General features: G+C 44.6%; 1 protein-coding gene across 1 annotated transcript in view; it reads right to left on the reverse strand.

The window, feature by feature from the left end:
* LOC144491802 (uncharacterized) overlaps positions 1-16,928 on the reverse strand; it is a 173,829-nt gene extending 156,901 nt beyond the window's left edge. Inside the window, exon 1 of the mRNA XM_078210097.1 lies at positions 16,783-16,928. Within this exon, the coding sequence (XP_078066223.1) occupies positions 16,783-16,903 (121 nt within the window). The 5' untranslated portion in view covers positions 16,904-16,928. The remainder of the gene's footprint in view (positions 1-16,782) is intronic.
* Positions 16,929-26,201: the final 9,273 nt, after the last annotated feature.

The following is a 26,201-nucleotide window of genomic DNA, read 5'->3' on the forward strand; positions in this document are numbered from 1 at the left end:
TTATTGTTGCTGCACCAGTTCACCAGATTATCTGTCTCATTCCTGTATTCTGCCTCGTCATTGTTTGAGATCCGACGCACTACAGTGGTATCGTCAGCAAACTTGAAAATCAAGTTGGAGGCGAATTTGGCCACAGTCATAGCTGTATAAGGAGTGTAGTGGGGAGCTGAGAACACAGCGTTGTGGGGCACCAGTGTTGAGGATGATCGTGGAGGAGGGGTTGTTGCCTATCCTTACTGATTGTGGTCTATGAGTTAGGAAGTTCAGGATCCAGTCGCAGAGGGAGGTGCCGAGGCCAGGCCACGGAGTTTAGAGATGAATCTCGTAGGAATAATGGTGTTGAAAGCTGAGCTGTAGGCTATGAATAGAAATCTGACATAGGTGTCCTTGTTATCTAGGGTTCCAGGGTTGAGTGCAGGGCCAGGAAGGTGGCATCTGCTGTGGACCTGTTGCGGCAATAAGCAAACTGTAGTGGATCCAGGCATTCTGGGAGGCTGGAATTGATTCGTGCCATGGCTAGTCTTTCGAAGCATCTCATAATAATGGATGTTAGAGCCACCGGACAATAGTCATTAAGACACGCTGCTTGGTTTTTCTTAGGTTCCGGGATGATGGTCGTCTCCCTGAAGCAGATAGGGACCTCAGATTGTTGTAAAGAGAGGTTGAAAATGCCTGTGAATACCCTCACCAGCTGATCCGCGCAGGGTCTGAGTGTTCGTCTGAGTACCCCATCCGGGCCAGTCGCTTTCCGTGGGTTGACCTTTGAGAAAGCTGCAATTGGTGACCTTAGGTGCAGGTTCATCCAGGACTTCTAGGGTGGAGGGCGTGCTCTGGCTGACCTCTTGCTCAAAATGGGCATTGAGCTCAACAGGGAGGGGTGTGTTGGAGCCGGCGATTTTACATGCCTTCATCTTGCAGCCTGTTATGTCTTCCAGACCTTGCCATAGTCGGCGGGGGTCTGTGTGGCTAGCCTTGGACTCTAGCTTGGTCCGGTACTATCTTTTGGCATCTTTGATGAAACTGATGGATGTTTTTCAACGTGTGTGTTTATTTGGACAGGATTAAAGGTTTCTACAATGGGAGTTTCACTGGGAATGGGGATTTTTTTTCCAAAGATAAAGTTGACTTTTTAAATTTTTCGTGAGCATTATATGGTTCACTGGTGCTGTACACAGCTGTGTGTGTTAAAGGCTTAGAAGACACCATGACATTAAATCAATGTGAAAAATCAAACCACTAGGCCCCCTACAATACATTCCTGTCTGATTCTCCATACTGTGGAATGTAGAAGAGGACTTTATCCATTAGAGAAAGGACTCTGGTACATCTGAACATCTACACAGTGATGGTAAATTTAATGGTCTCTTATATTTTAAGGACAGAGGCCTGTGATCAATTACTCCACTAAAACATACGTAAATCATCATCATAAACCATTACATTATGATAGCCGAAGTTGAGTTGAGTTTTTAAATTTACCTGTCAAAAGGGTTCCAGATTCAACAGAAGGCTTCACCAAGGTTCACAAACTGACTTACCTGATGTGCTTCTCAAAAATTTCAGGAACATGCAAGCCTCCATGAAAATAGCAATGACAGAGAAACTCAAATTTGCAGTAGGCATTTAAATAGTAAATCCAATGTCACTGTAACTGAGTGTCAAGTTGCGACCCACCAAATGCCCCAATCTAATAACAATGGCCACATGCCTCCCACTTTGTCCTCCGATACGCGTTTTCTCATTATCGTGAGGCAAAGAAAATCAGTCCTGAACATCTGTACAAAGATTAAAAGTTGATCAAATATTGCAGTCTGTAGCAGGAAGCCTCAAGGTATCTTGCTTTCCTATCTCACACAGATCTCTGCCTCCCATACTGAAGAACCTTTTAATACAAGTCTACAGATTTTACCTAACAAAATGACAGCAGTTACATAGGTCTGGTTTATTTGGTTTGACAGCAAAGAAAAATAAAGTACCAGATGTCATGACACAAGGCAATCAACAGCGTTTGACTGATATCATCGTGACAGTTGTATGAACATTAATGCAGTAACAAGAGATCTAGTATTGAAGACTACAATCTTGATATGGTCAAATTGACAGATGGAGGCACATAAGCAACAGAATTGAAACATGTTAGAGCAACAGAAATGTCAGGGTTTATGACCAAGAATCAAGTGCCCAGGACAGAATTTGTTAAGTCTACCAGAAAGCAAGGTAGACAGCAACATTTTGCTTGGTTTGCAATCATTCACCAAAGATAGAGAGACTATATTCAAGATTCTTGCTGTCTTTCTCCAAAACTTCTCTTTTATAAGACTTGCTTCAGTATTAAATTTCCAAGTATAGACTAATAGAGTTTTATTTTTGCAACTTGACAAAAAAATTGACAAAGGCACATCTAGCATAATTTCTATCCATAAATTTTCCTCAGTTCATTTGACTACAAATGAAATTTGACTCCAAGTGACTCGTGAGAGAATAGTTTGCACTATTTGATACTGTTAAAATCACCTACAGAAGATGTTTATTGGCCACCAATTGAGAAAAGGCAGCATGTAACTAAACAACGGCAATGTCAGTGGGAGTCATGGGGAATGACAGCCTCCATCTCCCCCACCCCCCAAAAAAACAGAGAGATTAGCCAACTTTGTTATGTCAGGACTTGATCCAAAATGACTTGATCCAACATTTGCTCAATTTCAAAATTCCAGCTCATGAATGTTTGAATCTGACATGAGCAGCAACAAAGAATGTTGGCACAACTGTGATGTGCAAATGACCATGAGACATTAGTTATCTGGGCCAAGGACCTCATACCTTTGTTTATGCCCCTGGGGACAAGTTGGACTCACCTCTCTAATCCTTCAAACCCTGCTGCAAGCCTGTAGCTGGATAATGGTGAGGAAATTATGAGGTGGGAGGCTGGGCGGAAGAAAGAATGAGATGGAAATGTGTATTTGTTTATGGAAATGCACAGCCCAGTTCGATTAAGCAGCCTGCTGCAATGCTCCAGTGTAGCCCAACCCAAGCTGGAGGAGCAACATCTTATCTTCCGATTAGGCATGTTACAGCCCTCGGGATTCAATACTGACTTTAACAACTTTAGACTGTGACCTTTCTTCTCCATCTAAAATCCTCTCTTTTTAAATATCTGATACATTTATTATCTCAATGTAAAAACCTTCCCTCCCTGCCCCACACACCAGGCCATCTATCTCTAGCTCTTAAGTTTGTTACATCTTGTTGCAATCTCTCCCAGCTATAGTCCAACATATTTTACCTTTCCTTATTTCTGATGAGCCAAATGGACTTGAAACTTTAGCTCTGTTTTCTCTCCCTACTGATGCTGCCAGACCTGCTGCGTTTTTCCAGCATTCCCTGTTCTTGTTTCAGATTCCAGCTCCTGCAGCATTTTGCTTACATCAGAATATGTAGCTTGTTGCACTGGTATAGTTAGAGGACATCTTGGGAATACTGTCAGAGACAATACTTTAACATGCTTTAATGTCTTACTTCTGTGGTAAGTAATGACACTTGCCCCTGCTACTTTCCAAACACAAACAGCATTGCTGGTATTTGCAGCCAGTCTTTCAAAATGCTTTCATTGACCAGAATATAGGTGAAAAGAGCATTATATTAGTTTGCTGCTGATTGCAGTGATAGAAATTACCCCTCTCAAAGACAGTTCAATTTTGCAGGAAACGAATGACAGGTGTGAGGTTCCAACTCACTCCAGGACTAGAGTTTGACCCGAGGCTCATGAGGAGAGGGTATTTCTCCAAGCTTCGGCTCAACACCTCTAGGATATAACTTTTATGCAGTGTAGGTGGGCCACAAGCAGAGACCAGGAATAACGGCACAGACCACAGCCTCCAGCCTGCAAACCCCCAAACAGAAATGACCACAACCTGATGATATTAAAATCAGTATGGCACAGTGTACGGCTGCTATTCATAAACACTTCATTAATTTTAAGTAATAATTATTGAGGAAATATCAGATTACATTGGCACTGCTGCTGTGGCATTGGAAAGCTTAAAGCAAGAAGAAAAACCCTAAACTTGCAAGTGCCAGACAATTAAGAATATATAATGCCTGCCTTAAGTAGGCTGCTGCATGGTGCTGAAACTTGGACTACATAGAAGCAGAAATGCAGACTGAATTCATTTCATAGGCATTGCTTGAGAAAGATCCTTGGGATCCATTGGCAGCAGAGAGTCTCCTGTGCAGAAGTACTGCAGCTTTCTGCTTTTGATCACAATGGCTAGGACACATTGCTTTAAGTGGAAATGGTGGTGTAGTAGCAATGTCACTGGATTGTTACTCCAGAGACACAAGCTAAGTGCCCTGGGGATGTGGGTTCAAATCCCACCACTACAGATGATGAAATTTTAAATTCGATCAATAAAAAAAAGCTAGAATTGAAAGCCAGTCTCAGTAATAAAAACCTATCTAATTCGCTAATATCCTTTAGGGAAGGAAATCTGTCATCCTTACCTGGTGTGCCTTACATGTGACTCCAGACTCAAAGCAATACGGTTGAGTCTTAATTGCTCTCTGAAATGTACTCAGTTTAAGGGTGATTATGGATGGGTAATAAATGTTGGCCTTGCCAGTGAAAAAGTTAATGTAAAGTTTATTTATAAGTCACAAGTAGGCTTACATTAACACTGCACTGAAGTTACTGTGAAAATCCCCTAGTCACCACACTCCAGCGCCTGTTCAGGTACACTGAGGGAGAATTTAGCATGGCCAATGCGCCTAACCAGCACATTTTGGAGTTTGGAAGGAAACCAGAGCACCCGGAGGAACCTCACACAGAAATGGGGAGAACGTGCAAACTCCACACAGACAGTGACCCAAGCCGGGAATCTAACCCAGGCTCCTGGCACAGTGAGGCAGCAGTGCTAACCACTGTGCCACTGAGCTGGATGCTCACATCCAATGAAATAATAAAAAGAATGGATGATGGTTGCTCACCAAAAGATGAGAAACGGAGGGCTTAATGGTGCCAGGAGACCGGCTGGGTGGTCAAAACTCAGGTACAAGGATTCATTCAAGTGAGACCTTGGATGGAATTCTCCCTTGCCCCCACAGTCGGGATCAATGACGGGTGGGTGTTGGGAAGAGTTCGGTGGAAGACCAAAAATTGGTTTTACGCCAGCGTGAATTTCCCGCAGGATCTACTGCTGGTGTCCACCATGGTGGATCGGAAGAGCCACTGGAGGGCCTTCTTGCACCTCATATGCATCCTTGTAATGGGATACAGATGAAGGCCTGACTGGAAATTCCACCCACGTCCAATTCTCCGTGACACTAGTGGGAAAACACACTGGTGTGAAACACATTTGGAACAACATGGCATACAGATGCCGGAACTCATCTGAACAATGCCTGGGGCTACCTCCCGAATCCAGGACCCCGGAACACCACAGTAGTGGGTAGGGGGAGCATTTGGAGTTCAACATACCAGATACAGTGTCCTGGAGTGGGTCCACCTTCCAGCCTCAGAATGTTCCTCGAGATCCATCTTCTTTCTCAGGAAGTTCATCTTCTGTTCTCAGAGTGCTCTTGGAAATCCATCTGCATTTTCAGGAGGTCCACCTTCTTTCTGGCAGACAACTAATTCATCCATCCATCACCACCATTTTCCAGCTGATTATTTTGTGTTGAGGGGTGAAATTCAATTTTGGTTACATGCAAAACAGGTGGGAATGGACCAAATACTATTGAAGTCAATGAAATAATAGCAGTGATGTAGTTATCTGCCCATTATTCATCTAGAAAGATTTATCACTGCTGACCAAGTGAGGTCCATAAATTTCTTTCAACACTACAAGAGTGTCTGAGGTGAGTCTCACTCATAGCCACAGCCAGTTCTATCCACATGGTCATGCTGCTGCATGCAATGGCATCTGCCCTATCCCACCCTATCCCAAGTATTACACCCATCCTTTCTCTGATTTGCAACTGTAGTACACCTACGTCAGCTTCCAAAACATTTGAGGGTCACATATTCATTCCTTTAACTCCAGATCTTTTAGGCATTCTTCCAAGAGCTGATTCAGCCCTTTAACTATAACCCTATTCCTCATTTTTTAAATGCAAAAGCTGCACCCTTGCATCTGGTTTATGAAGTGTAATTAAAGAAAAGCACAGCAAGGACAGTAAAGTGTATCAAAAATATCAGATTGCTCCATCAGTAAATTAAATCAGTTAGAAAATCACCATCTCAAAATTTTCATTTTGCAACTGGGAACAGCGTATTTATGAAGAGAGGCTTGTACATGAAATTGGATTGTGTGGAGTGTTCCCAGAGTCACAGTTCATTCAATGCCTGGCATAAAGTAGAATCACTTGAGAAACGCTAACATATTTGAACAATTATACTCATTCTATTCCCTGAAGTTTGAACTGAGATAAAAAAGGAATACTGAAAAGTTACATTTCATAATTAAACACTACTGTCTATCACAGTGGCATTTAAAGGCATCAAGGTGGTCTTTAGGAATCCTAATCAAGCCAAAGCAAAACTCAGAATCTGGTAAACAAAAATGCTCCCATATTTCATTTTGGCTTTTGGTAAAAGTGCTACAAAATGAACTTGTTGATAAAATTGAAATCCATGGGATTAAAGGGTCAATGATTACAAAGATACAAAACTAATTAAGTGGTCGAAAGCAGAGATTAGTGATAAGTTGTTGTTTTTCATACTGCATGGAGCATACAGTGTTGCCCAGCAGTCAATATTAAGACCTCTTTGCCCTTCCTGATACACTTCAATTACCAGGACATAGATGTACTAGGCATACAATTTCAAAGCTTGAAAGTAAAACAAAACTTGAAATGTAGCAAACAGGACAGGGTGTTGGGGTTGGGGGCAGGGGGCGGGGGGGGGGGGAGAGAGAGAGAGAGAGAGAGCGGTGGTGGTAGTGTAGACTTCAAAACATAGACCAGGAAAATTGACACACTCGGCAGATGAAATTTAACACAGAAGTTTGAATTGATACATTTTGAAAGGAAGAATGAGGATAGAGAATATAAATTAAATGGCACAATGTTAAAGGAGTTTAGGAACCAACAAACCTGGTGGCAGACATGCACATATCTTCGAAGGTGATGGGACGAGTTGAGAAGGCGATTTAAAAGGCAAAGGGGATTCTTGGCTTTATTAATAGAGGTATATAAAAGCAAAAAGGTTACAGTCTGATTCGGTCCCAGCTGAAATAATGTGGCTAATTCCGGCGCCAGACTTAAGGAAGAACATTCAGGCGTTGGAAGGGAGATTTACTAGAATAGTATCAGTGAGGCAGGCATTCAGTTCTGTGCGGAGGTGAAAGAAGCGGGTGTTATTATCTTAAGAACAGAGAAAGTTAAAGGGCGATTTGAAAGATGTATTCAAAAGCTTGTAAGCAGTGGCAACAGAGTCAGTATCCAGAAGACAAAGACCTAAGGGAATTGGCAGAGGAACCTGAGATGACAAGGGAAAATATACTGTACAGCACGTTGCTGTCATCTTGAACATACTGCATTATATGGGGAAACAGATTTAACATTAACTTTCAAAAAGGAAATGGATAAATTGTTGAAAGGGGCTATAGGGAAAAAGCAGTGGATATCACTTTCAAAGGACTGGCACAGGCACAATGGGCTGAACATTGCCTTCTGTGTTGTAAAATTCGATAAACACATTCCACAAGATTAGCTTGGATGCATTTTCATGCCCAGTAATTCTTAGGTACAATTGTCACCTATTTGGCCATGTCATATTTCTGCATATTAAACTGTCAAATTAAGGTGTTTCCTCTGCTTTTTGACATGACTATGACATGAGACATTTGGCTCCCCAGGGCATGGAAGGATCAGAATTATCATAGGAGCAGGCAAAAACTGGAAATGAGGAATGACCCAATAATGACTGATCTCCTCCACAAATAAATAATCACAATAAGTTCCAAATGGGAGGGATGTCACTGGCTAGGCCAGCACTTATTGATCATTCCAAATTGCCCTCGAGAAGTGGTGATGAGCTGCCTTCTTCGACCACTGCAGTGACTGTGGTGTAGATACATCCACAGTGCTGTTACAGTGGAAATTCCAGAATTTTGACTTTGCGACAGTGAAGGAATTACACTATAGTTCCAAGTCAGGATGGGCATTAGCATTAGCTTGGCGGGGAACTTGCCAGCAGTGATGTACCCATGCATCTGCTGCCCTTGTCCTACATGGCAGAGGTCACAGGTTTGGAAAGTGCTACCAAAGGAGCCTTGGTGAGTTGCTGCAGTTCATCTTGTAAATGGTGCACACTGCTGCCACTGTGCCTCGGTGGTGGAGGGAGTGGCTGTTGACAGTAGGGGATTGGGTGCCAATCAAGCTTTGTCATGGATGGTAGCAGGCACGCTTTCAGGTAAGGGGAAAGTTTTCCATCACACACCTGACTTGTGCCTTGTAGATGTTGGACAGGCATTGGGGAGTTAGGAGATGAGTTACTTGTCACAGCATCCCAACCTCCAGCCTGCTCTTGTATCTACATTAATTATATGACTGGTACATTCATTTTCTGGTCAATGATAACCCTCAGGATGTTGGTGGTGGGGGATTCAGCAATGGTAATGCTGTTGAATGTCAAGGAGTGATGGTTAGATTATCACTTATTGGAGATGGTCATTGCCTGGCACTTGTCTGCTGTGAATGTTACTTGCCACTTGTCAGCCAAAAATTGAATATTGGCCGGGTCTTGCTGCATTTGGACAAAAACTGCTTCAGTGTCCAAGGAGTCATGAATGGTGCTGAACATTGTGTAGTCATCCACAAACATCCCTAATTCTAAGCTCACAGTGAAGGGAAAGTCATTGATGAAGCAACTAAAGATGGTTGGTCCGAAACACTACCCTGAGGAATTCCTGCAGTGACACCCTGAAATTGAAGGGATTGACCTCCAACCACATTGTGCTAGGTATGGCTCCAACCATGGAGAGTTTATCCCTGATTTCCATGGATGTAAGTTTTACTTGGGCACCTCGATGCCACGCTCAGCAAATGCTGTCTTGATATCAGCCCACACCATTTGGATTCAGCTAACTTGATTTGGATCAAGGTTGAAGTGAGGTCAATGGTGCTTAATTTGCCATTGCTGCATCTGGTGGTTCGTCCAGTTTCTTTCATCAGCTTTGTGGCAGTTTGATGCAACTGAGTGGCTTGCTTTGCAATTTCAGAGTACTGTTCTGAGCCAACTATATTATTGTCGGTCTGGTGTCACACGTAGGCCAGACCCGGTAAGGATGGCAGATTTCCTTCCCTGAAAGAGATTAGTGAACCAGGTGGGTTTTTACAACAACTGATAATGGTTTCACAATCACTATTACCGAAATTTGCTTTTGTTTTTAAATTCCAGATTGTTAATTGAATTTAAATTCCACCAGCTGCCATGGGCCCCTGGATTACTAGTCCAATGACATTACCTCAATGCCACCACCTCCCCCGCAGAAGATGGACTGGTAGAATCATAGAATCCTTACAGTGCAGAAGTAGGCCATTCGGCCCATCGAGTCTGCACCGACCACAATCACACCTAGCCCCTATCCCCGTAACCCCATGCATTTGCCCTGCTAGTCCCCCTGACACTAAGTGGCAATTCAGCATGGCCAATCCACCTAATCTGCACATCTTCGGACTGTGGGCGGAAACTGGAGCACCCGGAGGAAATCCACGCAGACACGAGGAAAATGTGCAAACTTCACACAGACAGTGACCTAAGCAGGGAATCAAACCCGGGTCCCTGGCGCTGTGAGGTAACAGTGCTAACCACTGTGCCACCGTGCCGCCATGGCATCTTCCATTGAAATTCTGGCTTGTCTTGTCTTCTGTGCCAAAGTTCTGCATGTTGGCAAGATGCATTGATATATCATATTGTAATAAGAACATAAGAATATAAGAAATAGGAGCAGGAGTAGGCCATCTAGCCCCTCGAGCCTGCCCCGCCATTCAATAAGATCATGGCTGATCTGATAGTGGTTTAGTTCCACTTACCCGCCCACTCCCCATAACCCTTAATTCCCTTATTGATCAGAAATCTATCTACCTGTGACTTAAACATATTTAACGAGGTAGCCTCCACTGCTTCAATGGGCAGAGAATTCCAGAGATTCACTGCCCTCTGAGAGAAGAAGTTCCTCCTCAACTCTGTCCTAAACTGACTCCCCCTTATTTTGAGGCTGTGTCCTCTAGTTCTTGTTTCCTTTCTAAGTGGAAAGAATCCCTCTGCCTCTACCCTGTCGAGCCCCTTCATTATCTTATATGTCTCCATAAGATCTCCCCTCAGCCTTCTAAACTCCAACGAGTACAGGCCCAATCTACTCAATCTCTCCTCATAAGCTAACCCCCTCATCTCCAGTATCAACCTGGTGAACCTTCTCTGTACTCCCTCCCAGGCCAATACATCCTTCCGCAAATAAGGGGACCAAAATTGCACACGGTACTCCAGCTGCGGCCTCACCAGTACCTTGTACAATTGCAGCAAGACCTCCCTGCTTTTATACTCCATCCCCTTCGCGATAGAGGCCAACATTCCATTTGCCTTCTTGATCACCTGCTGCACCTGCAAACTGAGTTTTTGCGATTCATGCACAAGGACCCCCAGGTCCCTCTGCACAGTAGCATGTTGCAATTTTTCACCATTTAAATAATAGTCCATTTTACTATTATTCCTTCCAAAGTGGATAACCTCACACTTGTCAACGTAATACTCCATCTGCCAGATCCTCGCCCACTCACTTAGCCTATCCAAATCACTCTGCAGACTTTCCGCATCCTCCAAACAATTCGCTTTCCCACTCATCTTTGTATCATCCGCAAACTTTGTTACCCTACACTCGATCCCCTCCTCCAGATCGTCTATGTATATGGTAAACAGTTGAGACCCCAGCACCGATCCCTGCAGCACGCCACTAGTCACCAACTGCCAGCCAGAAAAGCACCCATTTATTCCAACTCTCTGCTTCCTGTTAGATAGCCAATCCTCAGTCCACGCTAACACCTTACCCCCAACTCCGTGTACCCTAATCTTCTGCAGCAACCTTTTGTGAGGCACCTTATTGAATGCCTTCTGGAAATCCAAAAACACCACATCCACCGGTTCCCCTCTGTCAAACGCACTCATTACATCTTCATAAAAATCCAGTAAATTCGTCAAACACGACTTTCCCTTCATGAATCCATGCTGCGTCTGCTTGGTCCAACCATTTTTTTCCAGGTGTCCTGCTATTTCTTCTTTAATGATGGATTCCAGCAATTTCCCAACTACGGACGTTAAGCTAACCGGCCTGTAGTTACCCGCCTTTTGTCTACCTCCTTTTTTAAACAGTGGCGTCACATTAGCTGTTTTCCATTCAGCCGGCGCTTCCCCAGAGTCCAGCGAATTTTGATAAATTACAACCAACGCATCTGCTATTACTTCTGTCATTCCTTTCAGTACCCTGGGATGCATTCCATCCGGGCCCGGGGACTTGTCTACCTTTAGTCCCATTAGCCTACCAAGCACTACCTCTTTAGTAATAGTAATCGTTTTAAGGACCTCACCCCCTACAGTCCCACGACCGTCAATTTTCGGTAAGCTATTTGTGTCCTCTACCATGAAGACCGACACAAAAAACTTGTTTAAGGCCTCGGCCATTTCCTCGTTTCCCATTATTAAATCCCCCTTCTCGTCTTCTAAGGGTCCAACATTTACTTTAGCTACTCTTTTCCTTTTTATATATTTGTAAAAACTTTTACTATCAGTTTTTATATTTTGTGCTAGTTTAGTTTCATAATCTATCTTTCCTTTCTTTATTGCTTTCTTAGTAGTTCTTTGTTGTTTTTTTAAGCTTTCCCAATCTTCTAATTCCCCACTAGTTTTGGCTACTCTGTACACATCAGTTTTCAATTTAATACTCTCCTTTATTTCCTTAGTTATCCACGGCTGGTTATCCCTTTTCTTACATTCCTTTTTTATCACAGGAATATATTTTTGCTGAGTACTGAGAAAAATCTCCTTAAAAATCCGCCACTGTTGCTCAGCTATCCTACCAACTAGTCTGCGCTCCCAGTCTACATTAGCCAATTCTGCCCTCATCCTATTGTACAAGCAGAGGACACTGGTTTGGGACCCTACTTTCCCTCCCTCCATTTGTATTAGAAATTCAACCATATTGTGATCACTCATTCCAAGAGGATCCCTCACAAGAAGATCATTAATTTTACCTGTCTCATTACACAGGACCAGATCCAAGATAGCTCGCTCCCTCGTAGGTTCTGTAACATACTGTTCGAGGAAACTATCCCGACAGCATTCTAAGAACTCTTCCTCAAGTCCACCGCGTCCGACTTGAGTCAACCAATCAATATGCAGGTTAAAATCTATAAGCAGGTAATGGCGAAAGCAAGGCTAGCAAAAGTATTTGAGGTCAAGCTCCCATCCTGGAACACTGAGAGGTGGACAACCTTCGAGAAAGTGATGCGGTAAAGACATATTTTTGTTCCTTCTGCTGGACAAACTGGCTTTATAAGCAAACTCAGGGTCACATTTCCCTAACACCCCAAAACGCTACCCAAGATGCACCAACACTGCCATAGGCTTTTGATTTCATATAAAGTTAGACAACCTTGAGAGCTGACTGAAAGGCTCATAAACTGGACTCCTGCTCCCGCTCAGTTACAGCAGCGCCGCAGGATCATAGATTTCAGCCGCATTATGCATCTTTCAGCAATACAAACTCTATTCCCAGCAAGCGTTCCATCATAACATTGGCAGGAGATTCGCAAAAACCTGCTGGGAGATGACATGAATGGTGCTTCCTCTTTTTCAATGAGGTTACGGATTGTCAGTTGCTGATGAGGAAAATCTTTATGCCAATTCGACCCCAGAGTCCCTTAAGGTTTTGAACTAGAAAGATCTCCATCTGTCATAATACCGTCTAAACTCTGTGTGACACAAAGAGCTTTGCAGCTCTTCAATGGAATATAAAGTCCTTTTGAAAGAAATAACTTCAGTATGGCAGAGAATAACAGGCAAAACAGATTATAAAACCTAGTGTTTAGTGCTGCAAAGGCATCACACTTCATTAGCAATCAAGTTCCCAGTCACTCCATCAGGGAGCTACTTAATCACACTGATTTTATTGCGGAAAGTCACACTTGATCAGCAGTTTCCACAGTTCCCCTATCTGCTTAGAGCATGCCTATGTTGCTTGATCAGTCATTTTCCATGAATTTTGTCTTGTAGCAGCTATCATGTCTGCTGCTGCCTTCCTTGAATCAAAATCCACATCGGATCTCTGGTACGACATTGAGCTCAACCAGTACCCTCCCCCTCCCCCTCCCCGTCCAAAACCCAAACCCCATGGTGAATACACTGTCAGGCGCGTTTAATCAGACAGGAGGATTGACAGCCATCCTGCCCCTGCCTCCACTTGAGGCCCTTAAGTGCGAAAGTAATACACACTTAAGGGTCTCATCCCACCGCCACTGGTGTTAGCGCAGCATCAGGCTTGGGACTCACCACACAGGGGGAGCACAACAAGCAAACCCATATGGACCCAACAACGGGAAGGGGAGATTGAGAGCCATCCCCCCAGCCCTTGCTGCAGACCCTCTTCTGCCGCAACCCCCACCCTGCCATCACTCACCCATGATCTGGTATCCAGCAACTATCTTGGACCTCGAGGGTGGTGTCATACCAGGAGCAGCCACCACCTTCCCAGTGGTGCTGCTGTTCTGATTGGCTGGAATTACTTTTTGGCAGGACCTCTGCCCCAGAGTCCTTGGTCCCAGGTAGGCCTGCTGGTGTCCAGTTATATTCCTGAGTGGTGCTTAATTCAGCAGGTCTTCCATAAAAGAGGTGATGCGGGGCTCTCACCAGCCTCATTGCCTCCATTAAATACTGCCATTGTCTGTGATGATTTCACTCAAGAGTGTACAGGTGGATCCTGGCAAACACTTAGCCAACAACAAATAGGAAGCCTGTGCCATGGTTGCCTTTCACACTCAAAATGATCACATTTATGGTTAAGCACAGTGACCGACAACAGTAGGATTTATTCATTTATTCTTTCACAGGATGTGGCTGGCACTGGTTAGACCAGTATTTGTTGCCCATCACTAACTGCCCTTGAGAAGGTGGCGGCGAACTGCCTTCTTCAATCACTGCAATCCATGTGGTGTAGTTATATCCACAGTGCTGTTAGGAAGGGAGTTCCAGGATTTTGACTCAGCCACAGTGAAGGAATGGCGATATAGTTCCAAGTCAGGATGGTGCATGGCATAGAGGGGAACGTGCAGGTGTTAGTGATCTCATGCCTTTGTTCTTTGAGGTGGGAGAGGTCGTGGGTTTGGAAGGTGCTGTTGAAGGAGGCTTGATGAGTTACTGCAGTGCATCTTATAGATGTGCATTGGTAGCGAAGGAAATGAATGCTGAAGATGGTGAATGGAGTGTCAATCAAGCAGAATGCTTTGTCCAGGATGGTGTCAAGCTTCTTGGAGCTGGAACCATCCTGGCAAGTGGAGAGTATTGCATCACACTCCTGAATTGTGGCTTTTAGATGTTAGGCTGGCTTTGGCGAATCAGCAGGTGAATTGCTTGCTGCAGAATTCCCAGTCTCTGACCCATTTTTGTAGCCACAGTATTTAAATGGCTAGTCCAGTTCAGTTTTTGGTGAATGGTCACCCCCATGATGTTGATAGTGGCAGATTCAGTGGTGGTAATGCCATCTAATATGACCCCTCAGTTAGGGGAAACAAGTCATTCCCGACGACCCTGTCTAGGCCCCTCATAATTTTGTACACCTCAATTAGGTTACCTTTTTTTATTCATTCGTGGGATGTGGGCATCGTTGGCTGGCCAGCATTTATTGCTCATCCCTAGTTGTCCTTGGAGGGCATTTGAGAGTCAAGCACATTGCCGTGGCTCTGGAGTCACATGTTGGCCAGACCAGCTAAGGACAGCAGATTTCCTTCCCTCAAGGACATTAGTGAATCAGATAGGTTTTTCTGACAATTGACAATGGTTTCATGGTCATCTGTATATTCTTAATTCCAGATTTTTTTAAATTGAATTCAAATTCCACCATTTGCTGTGGGGGGATTCGAACCTGGGTCCCCAGAACATTAGCTGAGTGTCTGGATTAACAGTCTAATGATAATACACTCAGCCATTACCTCCTCTATTCTAAGGAAAATGACTCCAGCCTATTCAATTCCTCCTCATATCAAAAATATGTTCCTGTTCTTGACCGCGATATAAAACATCCTAAAGTACTTCACGGGATCTTTACCAGGCAAAAATTTGTGATAAGACCAAAGAAGGAGATATCAGGACAGGAGATGAAAAAGGTATGGTTGAGAAGATGCCAGTCATACCAGTGCAAGCAACCTGATGAGAGATAGGGTCTGAACAACAGAGTTTTGAATGAAGTAAAGTTTGCAGAGGAAGATGGAAGGCTGACCAGCACAGCACTGGAAAAGTTGAAGCACTTGTAAATCTAGGGATAATCATTGTTGTGGCAGATGACATCTGTCAATGGCTTGCATGAACAGGATCACAGCTAACTAGACGTCCTCCTGAAGCAAAAGCATGAAACAATATCAAAGTGAACAAGTATTAAACAAAGTTCAAGAAATGAAAAGTGAAATAGAAACATAGAATCATAGAAGATAGGAAAAAGAGGAGGACATTTGGCTCTTTGAGCCTGCTCTGCCATTCATTACGATCATGGCTGATCATCCAACTCAATAGCCTCATCCTGCTTTTTCCCCATAACGTTTGATCCCATTCACCTCAAGTGCTATATCCAGCCGCCTCTTGAATACATTCAATGTTTTGCCATTCAAACGTGTCTCATTCGAATCTGTGATGTGATCGACTTTCTGAAGATGGAAATTCACACCAACAAGCCACAAGGGCAAAGAATTCACATGGAACTGTCACATGAGAAGTGTCTGGTGTGATCAAAAAAAATCTCAAGCACCAGTACAATGAGAATATTATTCCACAAGCAATGTTTCAAAGACATGACTGGGTGCATTGCACATACAAGGAAATAGCCTGGGGCTACATCTCTCACCATCTACTGCTATGTTTGGGGCTATTTTGAAAAAAAAAGCATTCTATTGCAGTTAAATGCTGCAGAAAATGATGCCATCTCCTCAAAACAGTTAATTGGATGTATCCAACAGAGAGAATATATTTCTGATGGCAAGTCGAGCTTAGGGCACCTCTCTCACGTGATCAGGAAGGTTGCCAACGCGAAAATCACATTGTGCGTTAGCACTCTTGTTATTCCAATCTCATATGAAAGGAGTTTGATCTGTAAAATTATGAATCTTTTACTAGGACAAATACTTCATACAAGTATCTCTTTCATTGTCCCCGAGATTTTTTTGTAAAAGAGGTCTTTCAATCTTATTTTGGAAAGCTACCGTCTGCAAAATAAAATTCACGTTGTATGATTATAAAAGATTGCCAACAATCGTCCCCTGAAAACAAATACGTTTTAATCCTGGGTTGCACTGACGTGTAGTTTAATTCAAGGAAAATAAAAACTGCAGCTCCCAGAATACTCAACCAATACGGTGGATGCCACGTAGTGTATTTACAACAAACTGTCGCCAATAACAGAAGACATTTCTTTTTTTATATTTATATTAACTGTGTGAGCCGCCTGAAAACCGATGGCTGAATAAAGCGTGTATTGTGTGTGTGTGCAGCAATATACATTGCAGACACGCTGCACATTAATGACTTACAGCATTGCAGATAGATGAGTCGGAGTTTCCATGGTCTGTCCTCGTTCTTCCTGGTGGTTTTCAGGGATAGAGGTGTGTAGGTGTCTCTGGAGGAGGCGCCCTTCCTCTGCTCTGGTGCCATGGCTTCTCCTGTGCAGCTCGCCGCTCCAGCCGGAGGGAGCAGCCCAGCAGCAGCGTGACAGCGCTCACAGCAGCGGCAGCGGCTCAGGGTGCACCATCCTGGGCGGCACCACTTCGATCACACACTGCCGCCCTGGGCTTCTTTACCCATCCTCAATCCTGGTGCCTCCGCTGGAAGGGTAGCTCTTGGAGATTAAACGGTCAGAAGTGTTTGCAACGTTCTGCCACTTCAGTTTACGCACCCAGCATTAACATAAATTGTTATTTCTCATATGTACACAGAGAAAGCCATGGTCGCAAATGTGGGATCTGCTGGTGTTGGAGACACTGGGGAATCTGAACACAGTGCAGCTGCAGAGCACCCTGACTCACAGGACATGGACATGTGTGTACACCAGGACACCAGCACGGGCATGTGGTGTGTACACCAGTATAGGCATGTGGTCTGTATACCGGGACACCAGCACGGGCATAATATGTACACCAGCACAGGCATGACGTGTGTACATCAGCATGGGCATGTGTGTATACCAGCACGGGCTTGTGGTCTGCACATCAGCACAGGCATGGTGTGTACACCAGGACACCAGCACAGACATATTGTGTACACCAACACAGGCATGATATGTGTACATCAGCATGGGCATGATATGTGTACACCAGCATGGGCATGTGGTGTGTACATTGGGGCACCCGCATGGGCATGTGTGTACACCAGGGCATCAGCACGGACATGTGGTCTGTACACTAGCACAGGCATGTGGTGTGTAGACCAGGGCACCCGCATGGGCATGTGGCGTGTACACCAGCACAGGCATATGGTGTGCACCAGGACATCAGCACAGGCATGTGGTGTGTACACCAGGGCACCCAGAGGGAGCAGATTGTGACATCAGTCAGCCTCCTCAGTTGATTTGATTCAGGTTCTGTCAGTTTGGACTGTCCAGTTCCTGATACTACCTTCTCTTCACACAGCGCTGAATAAAGGATACACCTCAGGGTCAGCCTTTCAACATGTAGATGAACATGTCTTTGGCTTACTCCTGCAAAGTCTGTGGAAGTACTCTGTTCTTGGAAGAGTTTTGGTGACTTGAATTTTGAAGAGAGTATTGCTGCATTTTGACTGGGAGAACAGAGAAGTTTTCTATCCCATCAACAGGAACATCTGCTTTCATTAGAAGGGATAGTTGCAGTCAAAGAACAGTACAGCACAGGAACAGGCCCTTTAGCCCACCAAGTCTGAGCCGATACAGATGCCTCTCTAATCTAATATTTTCTTGCCTGTACATGGTTCAAATTTCTCAATTCCTGCCTGTTCATGTATCTGTCCAGATGCCTCTTGAATTTTGTTACAGAATCTACTTCCACCACCTCCTCCGGCAGCACATTCCAGGTATTCACCACCGTCTGTGTTAAAAACTTTACCCCTCTCACTCTCAACCTATGCCCCCGATGTAATTTACCATTTGACCCTGGGAAAAAGACTCTGACTATCCACTCTATCCAAGCCTATCATAACCTTGTAAACCTCTATCAGGTCCCCCCCTCATCCACCAATGAAAATAATCCAAGTTTGTTCAATTTTTCTTCATAGTCCATACCCTCCAAACCAGGCAACATCCTGGTAAATCTCTTCTGCACCCTTTCCAGTGCATCAACATCCTTCCGGTAGTGTGGTGACCAAAACTGTACACAATAGTCCAAATGCAGCCTAAACAAAGTCTGAGAGATGCAACATGATTTTCCAATTCCTAAACTCAATACCCTGACCAATGAAGGCCAGCACACCATACGCATAGTCGCCCTTGGTTAATTGTAACATGGAGTGGGGCGGGGGGGGGAGAGGTGTGGTTGGTGGTGGGTGCCTTTTAAAAAGCATTTAGACAGTTACATGGGTAAGATAGGTGTGGAGGGGTATGGGCGAAATGCAGGCAATTGGGACTAGCTTAGGGGTTTAAAGAAGAGGGCGGCATGGACAAGTCGGGCCGAAGGGCCAGTTTCCATGCTGTAAACCTCTATGACTCTATAACTCTGTGGGACCCACAGGTAAACTTGCCTGTGGTAAACCCAGTCCAACGCCGGCATCTCCACATCAGGACCCACAGGTAAACAGAGGGATGCACAGCAATCACAAGGGCTAGATCAACATGCAACTGGTGTGCGCCCATGCACAGAGCATCATGCTCACTGTTCTGAAAGCAGTTTTCAGCCTGAAGCAGTTCCCACAATCTTTCGGCCATTCTGACAAATCAAGGCCTGGCTGCTTAGGAGCAAGTGGTACCCTCTATACACCTGGCTTATCACACCCCTCCATTATCCAGCCACATCAAGACAATATAATGAGAGCTATGCAGTCACAATAAACAGTGTGGAACAAACCATCAGCAGCAAAAACAATGGTTTCATTGCGTGGACCGTCCAGAGGGCGTTCTTCAGTATTCATCAGAGCCATTGTCCAGGTTTGCTGTGGTCTGCTGCATCCTCAATATCATGAAGGCACAGCCTTGCCACAAGGCACTTGGAGGGCACCTCAGGAGGAGGCAGGGAGAAGACATCTAGGACTCCTTTGCTCTGGATGTGCATTTCCCTGAGACCTCACTCCATCATTACCATTGTTCCTTACAAGCACATCTTTCAATCCATCTTCTACGAACTCTTCTCACAACATCCTCTTGCTTAACACCCTGATAGTAAAACCACCAGCAGACTGTACCAAGGCTGGTGGAAAGCTGCTGACCTTCACTGGGCGAGACAGCAGATGGTCTTGCAGGACATTCTCAAGCAGCTGGGCCTAGTTTCAGATGAAACAATCTTGGCATACGTGAGTCTGGACTGGGTTCGAGACAACAGCAAGGACAGTGGTGAAAAATGAATGCTGTCTTACTGAGCAAGGACAGCAGGTTCATTTTTCATTGGACAACAGCCAATCCACAAGATGGTGCCTCAGTAATCCTAATAATCAGTTACAGGGCAGTTTGCTGGTCTAGTTTGAGAGCCTGCACGGCCTTTTGAGCACACGGACCTTGGACACCCATGTAAGATCATTAAGCTTCTTGCAGCACTGCTGCCAGGTCCTCTGATTTTACTTTGGCAAATGATCTCCCTGTACACTTGCTCCCATTCCCTTCTCAGGGTGCGTCTTGAGGACCTGCTGGTCCCACATAGGATGGAGTTTTTTCATTGTTAAGCAGAGTGGTGCATTGGTCAGGAAAAATGGTATGGAAGCTGGCAGCCCCAAGATCGACTTCATCTACTGTATTTTTTGGGGGCAAAGGGAAAAAGTATTAAGGGGTGGGTCCCAAGACGTCAGAGCCACCCTACAAGCAACTTAGCTTGTAAGAGATTGGGGCGCAATTTTTAAAGGGTGCCCCAATTTTAAAAAATAAAAACAGAACCCCCACTGGCCCCAACAGTCAATGTCTTTTTTCGATTTTAAAATTTATAGGTCCTCTTTAAACAGTTCAAAGCTGAATGGCCCTGGCAGAACCCAAACTGAGCATCAGTGAGAAGTTATTGCTGAGTAAGTGCCACTTGATAGAACTGTTGATGACCCCTTCCAACACTTGTCTGATGATCGAGAGTAGACTGATGGAGCGAAAATGAGCCAGGTTGGATTTGTCCTGCTTTTTGTGTACAGACATACCTGGGCAATTTTCCACATTGCCGGGTAGATGCCAGTGCTGTAGCTGTACTGGAACAGCTTAGCTTGGGGAGAGGCAGGTTCTGGAGCACATGTTTTCAGTACTATTGCCAGAATATTGTCAGGGTCCATAGCCTCTGCAGTATCCAGTGCCTTCAGGCATTTCTTTATATCACATGGAGTGAACTGAATTGGCTGAAGACTGACATCTTCCTCAGGGGACCTCAGGAGGTGGCCAAGTTGGATCAACCACTCAGCATTTCTGGCTGAAGATTGTTGCAAATTCTTCAACCTTATATTTTAACTGATTTTCCAGGTTCTGCCATCATTAGCAATGGGGAAATGTATGGAACCTCCTCCTCCAGTGAGTTGTGAGTTGTTTAATTTTACACCACCAGTCACAACTGGATGTGGCAGGACTGCTGAGCTTAGATCTGATCATGCATTGTGGAATTGCTTAGCTCTGTCGCTTGTTGTTTATGCTATTTGGCACACAAGTGGTCCTATATTAGAGCTTCACCAGGTTGACACCACATTTTTATCTATGCCTGGTACTGCTCCTAGCATGCCCTTCTGCACTCTTCATTGAACCAGGGTTGATCCCTTGACTTGGAGGTAATGGTAGAGTGGGGGGTAAGCCAGCCCGTGAGGTTACAGATTGTGTAGAGTACAATTCATCAATCCACCATTATGGAGTGCTTCGAAAGGTTAGTCATGGCACAAATCAATTCCAGTCTCCCGGATGACCTGGATCCACTACAGTTTGCCTACTGCCGCAACAGGTCCACAGCAGACACCATTTCCCTGGCCCTGCACTCAACCCTGCAACACCTAGATAACAAGGACATCTATGTCAGGCTCCTCTTTATCGACTACAACTCAGCCTTCAACACTATTATTCACACAAAACTCATCTCCAAACTCCGTGGCCTGGGCTTCGGCACCTCCCTCTGCGACTGGATCCTGAACTTCCTAACTCACAGACCACAATCAGTAAGGATAGGCAACAACACCTCCTCCACGATCATCCTCAACACCGGTGCCCCACAAGGCTGTGTTCTCAGCCCCCTCCTATACTCCTTATACACCTATGACTGTGTGGCCAAATTCCCCTCCAACTCAATTTTCAAGTTTGCTGGTGACACCACTGTAGTGGGTCGGATCTCAAACAATGACAAGACAGAGTACAGGAATGAGATAGAGAATCTGGTGCTGCAACAATAATCTCTCCCTCAATGTCAACAAAACAAAGGAGATTGTCATCGACTTCAAGAAGCATAAAGGAGAACATGCCCCTGTCTACATCAATGGGGACAAAGTAGAAAGGATCGAGAGCTTCAAGTTTTTAGGTGTTCAGATCACCAACAACCTGTCCTGGTCGCCCCATGCCGACACTATAGTTAAGAAAACCCACCAACGCCTTTACTTTCTCAGAAGACTAAGGAAATTTGGCATGTCAGCTACAACTCTCACCAACTTTTACAGGTGCACCATAGAAAGCATTCTTTCTGGTTGTATCACAGCTTGGTATGGCTCCTGCTCTGCCCAAGACTGCAAGGAACTACAAAAGATCATGAATGTAGCCCAATCCATCACGCAAACCAGTCTCCCATCCATTGACTCTGTCTACACTTCCCGCTGCCTCGGCAAAGCAGCCGGCATAATTAAGGACCCCATGCACCCCGGACATTCTCTCTGCCACCTTCTTCCTTCGAGAAAAAGATATAAAAGTCTGAGGTCACGTACCGACCAACTCAAGAACAGCTTCTTCCCTGCTGCTGTCAGACTTTTGAATGGATTTACCTTGCATTAAGTTGATCTTTCTCTACACCCTAGCTATGACTGTAACACTACATTCTGCACTCTCTCATTTCCTTCTCTATGAACAGTATGTTTTGTCTGTATAGCGCGCAAGAAACAATACTTTTCACTATGTGAATACATGTGACAATAATAAATCAAAATCAAATCAAATCAAATAGTGCCACACACGATGGAAGGTATAGAACATAAGAACATAAGAAATAGGAGCAGGAGTAGGCCATCTGGCCCTTCGAGCCTGCCCCGCCATTCAACAAGATCATGGCTGATCTGAAGCGAATCAGTTCCACTTACCCGCCTGCTCCCCATATCCCCTAATTCCCTTATCGATCAGAAAACTATCTACCCATGATTTAAACATATTCAATGAAGAAGCCTCCACCACTTCAATGGGCAGAGAATTCCAGAGATTCACTACCCTCTGAGAGAAGAAGTTCCCCCTCAACTCTGTTCTGAACCGGCCCCCCCCCCTTATTTTGAGGCTGTGCCCTCTAGTTCTGGTTTCCCTTCTAAGTGGAAAGAATCTCTCCACCTCTACCCTATCCAGCCTCTTCATTATCTTATATGTCTCTATAAGATCGGGTAAGCATTCTCCAAGGCGGCCTTCGCGACACACGACGGCGCAGAGTCGCTGAGCAGAAACTGATAGCCAAGTTCCGCACACACGAGGACGGCCTCAACCGGGATATTGGGTTCATGTCACACTATCTGTAACCCTCACAAAGTTTCACTGGCTGTCTTGTCTGGAGACAATACACATCTTTTTAGCCTGTCTTGATGCTCTCTCCACTCACATTGTTTTGTTTCTTAAAGACTTGATTAGTTGTAAGTATTCGCATTCCAACCATTATTCATGTAAATTGAGTCTGTGTCTTTATATGCTCTGTTTGTGAACAGAATTCCCACTCACCTGAAGAAGGGGCTTGCAGCTCCGAAAGCTTGTGTGGCTTTTGCTACCAAATAAACCTGGTGTTGTTAAACTTCTTACTGTCTATAAGATCACCCCTCATCCTTCTAAACTCCAACGAGTACAGACCCAATCTGTTTAATCTCTCCTCATAAGCTACACCCCTCATCTCCGGTATCAACCTGGTGAACCTTCTCTGCACTCCCTCCAAGGCCAATATATCCTTTCGCAAATAAGGGGACCAAAACTGCACACAGTACTCCAGTTGCTGCATCACCAGTGCCTTGTACAGTTGCAGCAAGACCTCCCTGCTTTTATATTCTATCCCCCTCGCGATAAAGGCCAACATTCCATTCGCCTTCTTGATCACCTGCTGCACCTGCAGACTGAGTTTTTGCGATTCGTGCACAAGGACCCCCAGGTCCCTCTGTAATTTTTCTCCATTTAAATAATATTCCAATTTACCATTATTTCTTCCAAAGTGGATAACCTCACATTTGCTAACGTTATATTCCATCTGCCAGATCCTCGCCCACTCGCTCAGCCTATCCAAATCTCTCTGCAGACTTTCCGCGTCCTCCATGCAATTCGCTTTCCCACTCACCTTCGTGTCATCAGCAAACTTGAATACCCTAGATTCAGTCCCCTCCTCCAGATCATCTATGTAAATGGTAAACAATTGAGGCCCCAGCACCGATCCCTGCGGCACGCCACTGGTCACCAACTGCCAACCAGAAAAGCACCCATTTATCCCAACTCTCTGCTTCCTGTTAGATAGCCAATCCCCAATCCACGCCAACACCTTACCCATAACTCCGTGTACCCCAATCTTCTGCATAGAACATAGAACATTACAGCGCAGTACAAGCCCTTCGGCCCTCGATGTTGCGCCGACCAGTGAAACCAATCTAAAGCCCATCTAACCTTCACTATTCCAATATCATCCATATGTTTATCAATGACCATTTAAATGCCGTTAATGTTGGCAAACGTATATATGTATATCTTCAATGTATATACATTGAAGACAATGTATATCTTCAATGTATGTCTCCACAAGGACTGTGTGGTGGTCACTCTTACCGATTCCATTATGGACAGCTGCATCTGTGGCAGGCATACTGGTGAGGATGAGAACAAATATGTTTCCCTCTTGTTGGCGACCTGTCACGGACCCAGCCCACAGCCATGTCCTTTAGGATTCAGTAAGAAGTTTAACAACGCCAGGTTAAAGTCCAACAGGTTTATTTGGTAGCAAAAGCCACACAAGCTTTCGGAGCTGCAAGCCCCTTCTTCAGGTGCACTCACCTGAAGAAGGGGCTTGCAGCTCCGAAAGCTTGTGTGGCTTTTGCTACCAAATAAACCTGTTGGACTTTAATCTGGTGTTGTTAAACTTCTTACTGTGTTTACCCCAGTCCAACGCCGGCATCTCCACATCATGACTTTAGGACTCAGCCAGCTCAGTCAGTAGTAGTGCTACCAAGCCACTCTTGGTGATGGATATTGAAGTACTCCACCCAGAGTACGTTCCCTCAGTGCTTTCTCCAAGTGGTGTTCAACATGGAAGAGTACTGGTTTTCATTAGTGAGGCGAGAGAGGGTGGGGGCCGTGGATGGTGGTGAGTACATGGTAATCAGCAGGAAGTTTCCTTGCCCATGTTTGACCTTATGACATAAGATCTCATGGGATCCAGAGTCAATGTTGATAACTTCCTGACTGTGCCACTGTGCTGCTACCTGTGCTGACCGGACAACCATGAGGCGCTATGGGTCATCAACAGGAGCAGAGTGATTTTGATTTTTTTGATTTGATTTTGATTTAATGTCACACGTATTAACATAGTGAAAAGTATTGTTTCTTGCACGCTATACAGATAAAACATACTGTTCATAGAGAAGGAAATGAGAGAGTGCAGAATGTAGTGTTACAGTGGTGATGGTGGTCTCTGGGATATGACCTGCAAATCCTGCGATTATGACTATGTCAGGCTGTTTCTCGATGGGTTTATGAGACAGCTCTCTTAATTTTATCACAAGTCCAACTCCCCCGCCACCCCCACCCCCCCTCCCCCAACCCATCCCAGAAGGAAAAACAGTAAAATGGGGAAATAGGAACACTAGTCAGAACTGGTCTTTTATACTTTAAAATGGAACACCGTAAAATGATAGGAAAGAACACTGATCCAAATTGTTTTGTCTTTCTGGGATGTTAGCGAGGTTGACAGGGCTAGGTTTGCTGTTGTCATTTCCGGTCAATGCCAGGTGGTCCACCTAGTTTTATTCCTTATCCAGTTTCCTGCAGTTTGATACAACTGAGTGGCTGGGCTATTTAAGAATCAATCACATTACTGTGGGTCTGGAGTCACATGTAGGATGGCAAACTCCCCTGGAAGATGTCAGTGAACCAAATGGGTTTTTATGGTCTTTTAATTCCAGATTTTTATTGCATTCAAATTCCATCAACTGTCATGGTGGGTCTTGAACCTGGGTCCCCCGAGTCTCTTAATTACTAGTCCAGTAACAACACCACTATGCCACCGCATACCCCAACATTTAGTGAGGGTGGTAATCAGCATCTCTACCTCCATACAAGATGATTCACATTGCCATGAAATAGGCTATGAGAGGAGAAGGATTTCTAAGATATCCCTGATGTCAGGAAATAAAGGTAGTTTTAAATAATTTATATTTGTATTTGTGGGTATTAGAAATAGGATATAGCTTTAAGTAAGTTTAGTTTTGCGATCTGCATTTGACTTCAGGTTGGTTCAAATGCTTGCATGGTAATGTGTGTTTATGATGTGAAAGCAAATAGGGTTTAAAGAAAAACTCAGCTGTTGCTTAGCAATTGGGGCCAGAACAAGGGACAGAAAAAACTTCTGAGTTAGTTGTAAGCTAGTGGCAGAAGAAATTGGACACAGGACAAGGGAGT

Source organism: Mustelus asterias, chromosome 3 (genome assembly GCF_964213995.1).
Source record: "Mustelus asterias chromosome 3, sMusAst1.hap1.1, whole genome shotgun sequence".
NCBI classification, from domain to species: domain Eukaryota; kingdom Metazoa; phylum Chordata; class Chondrichthyes; order Carcharhiniformes; family Triakidae; genus Mustelus; species Mustelus asterias.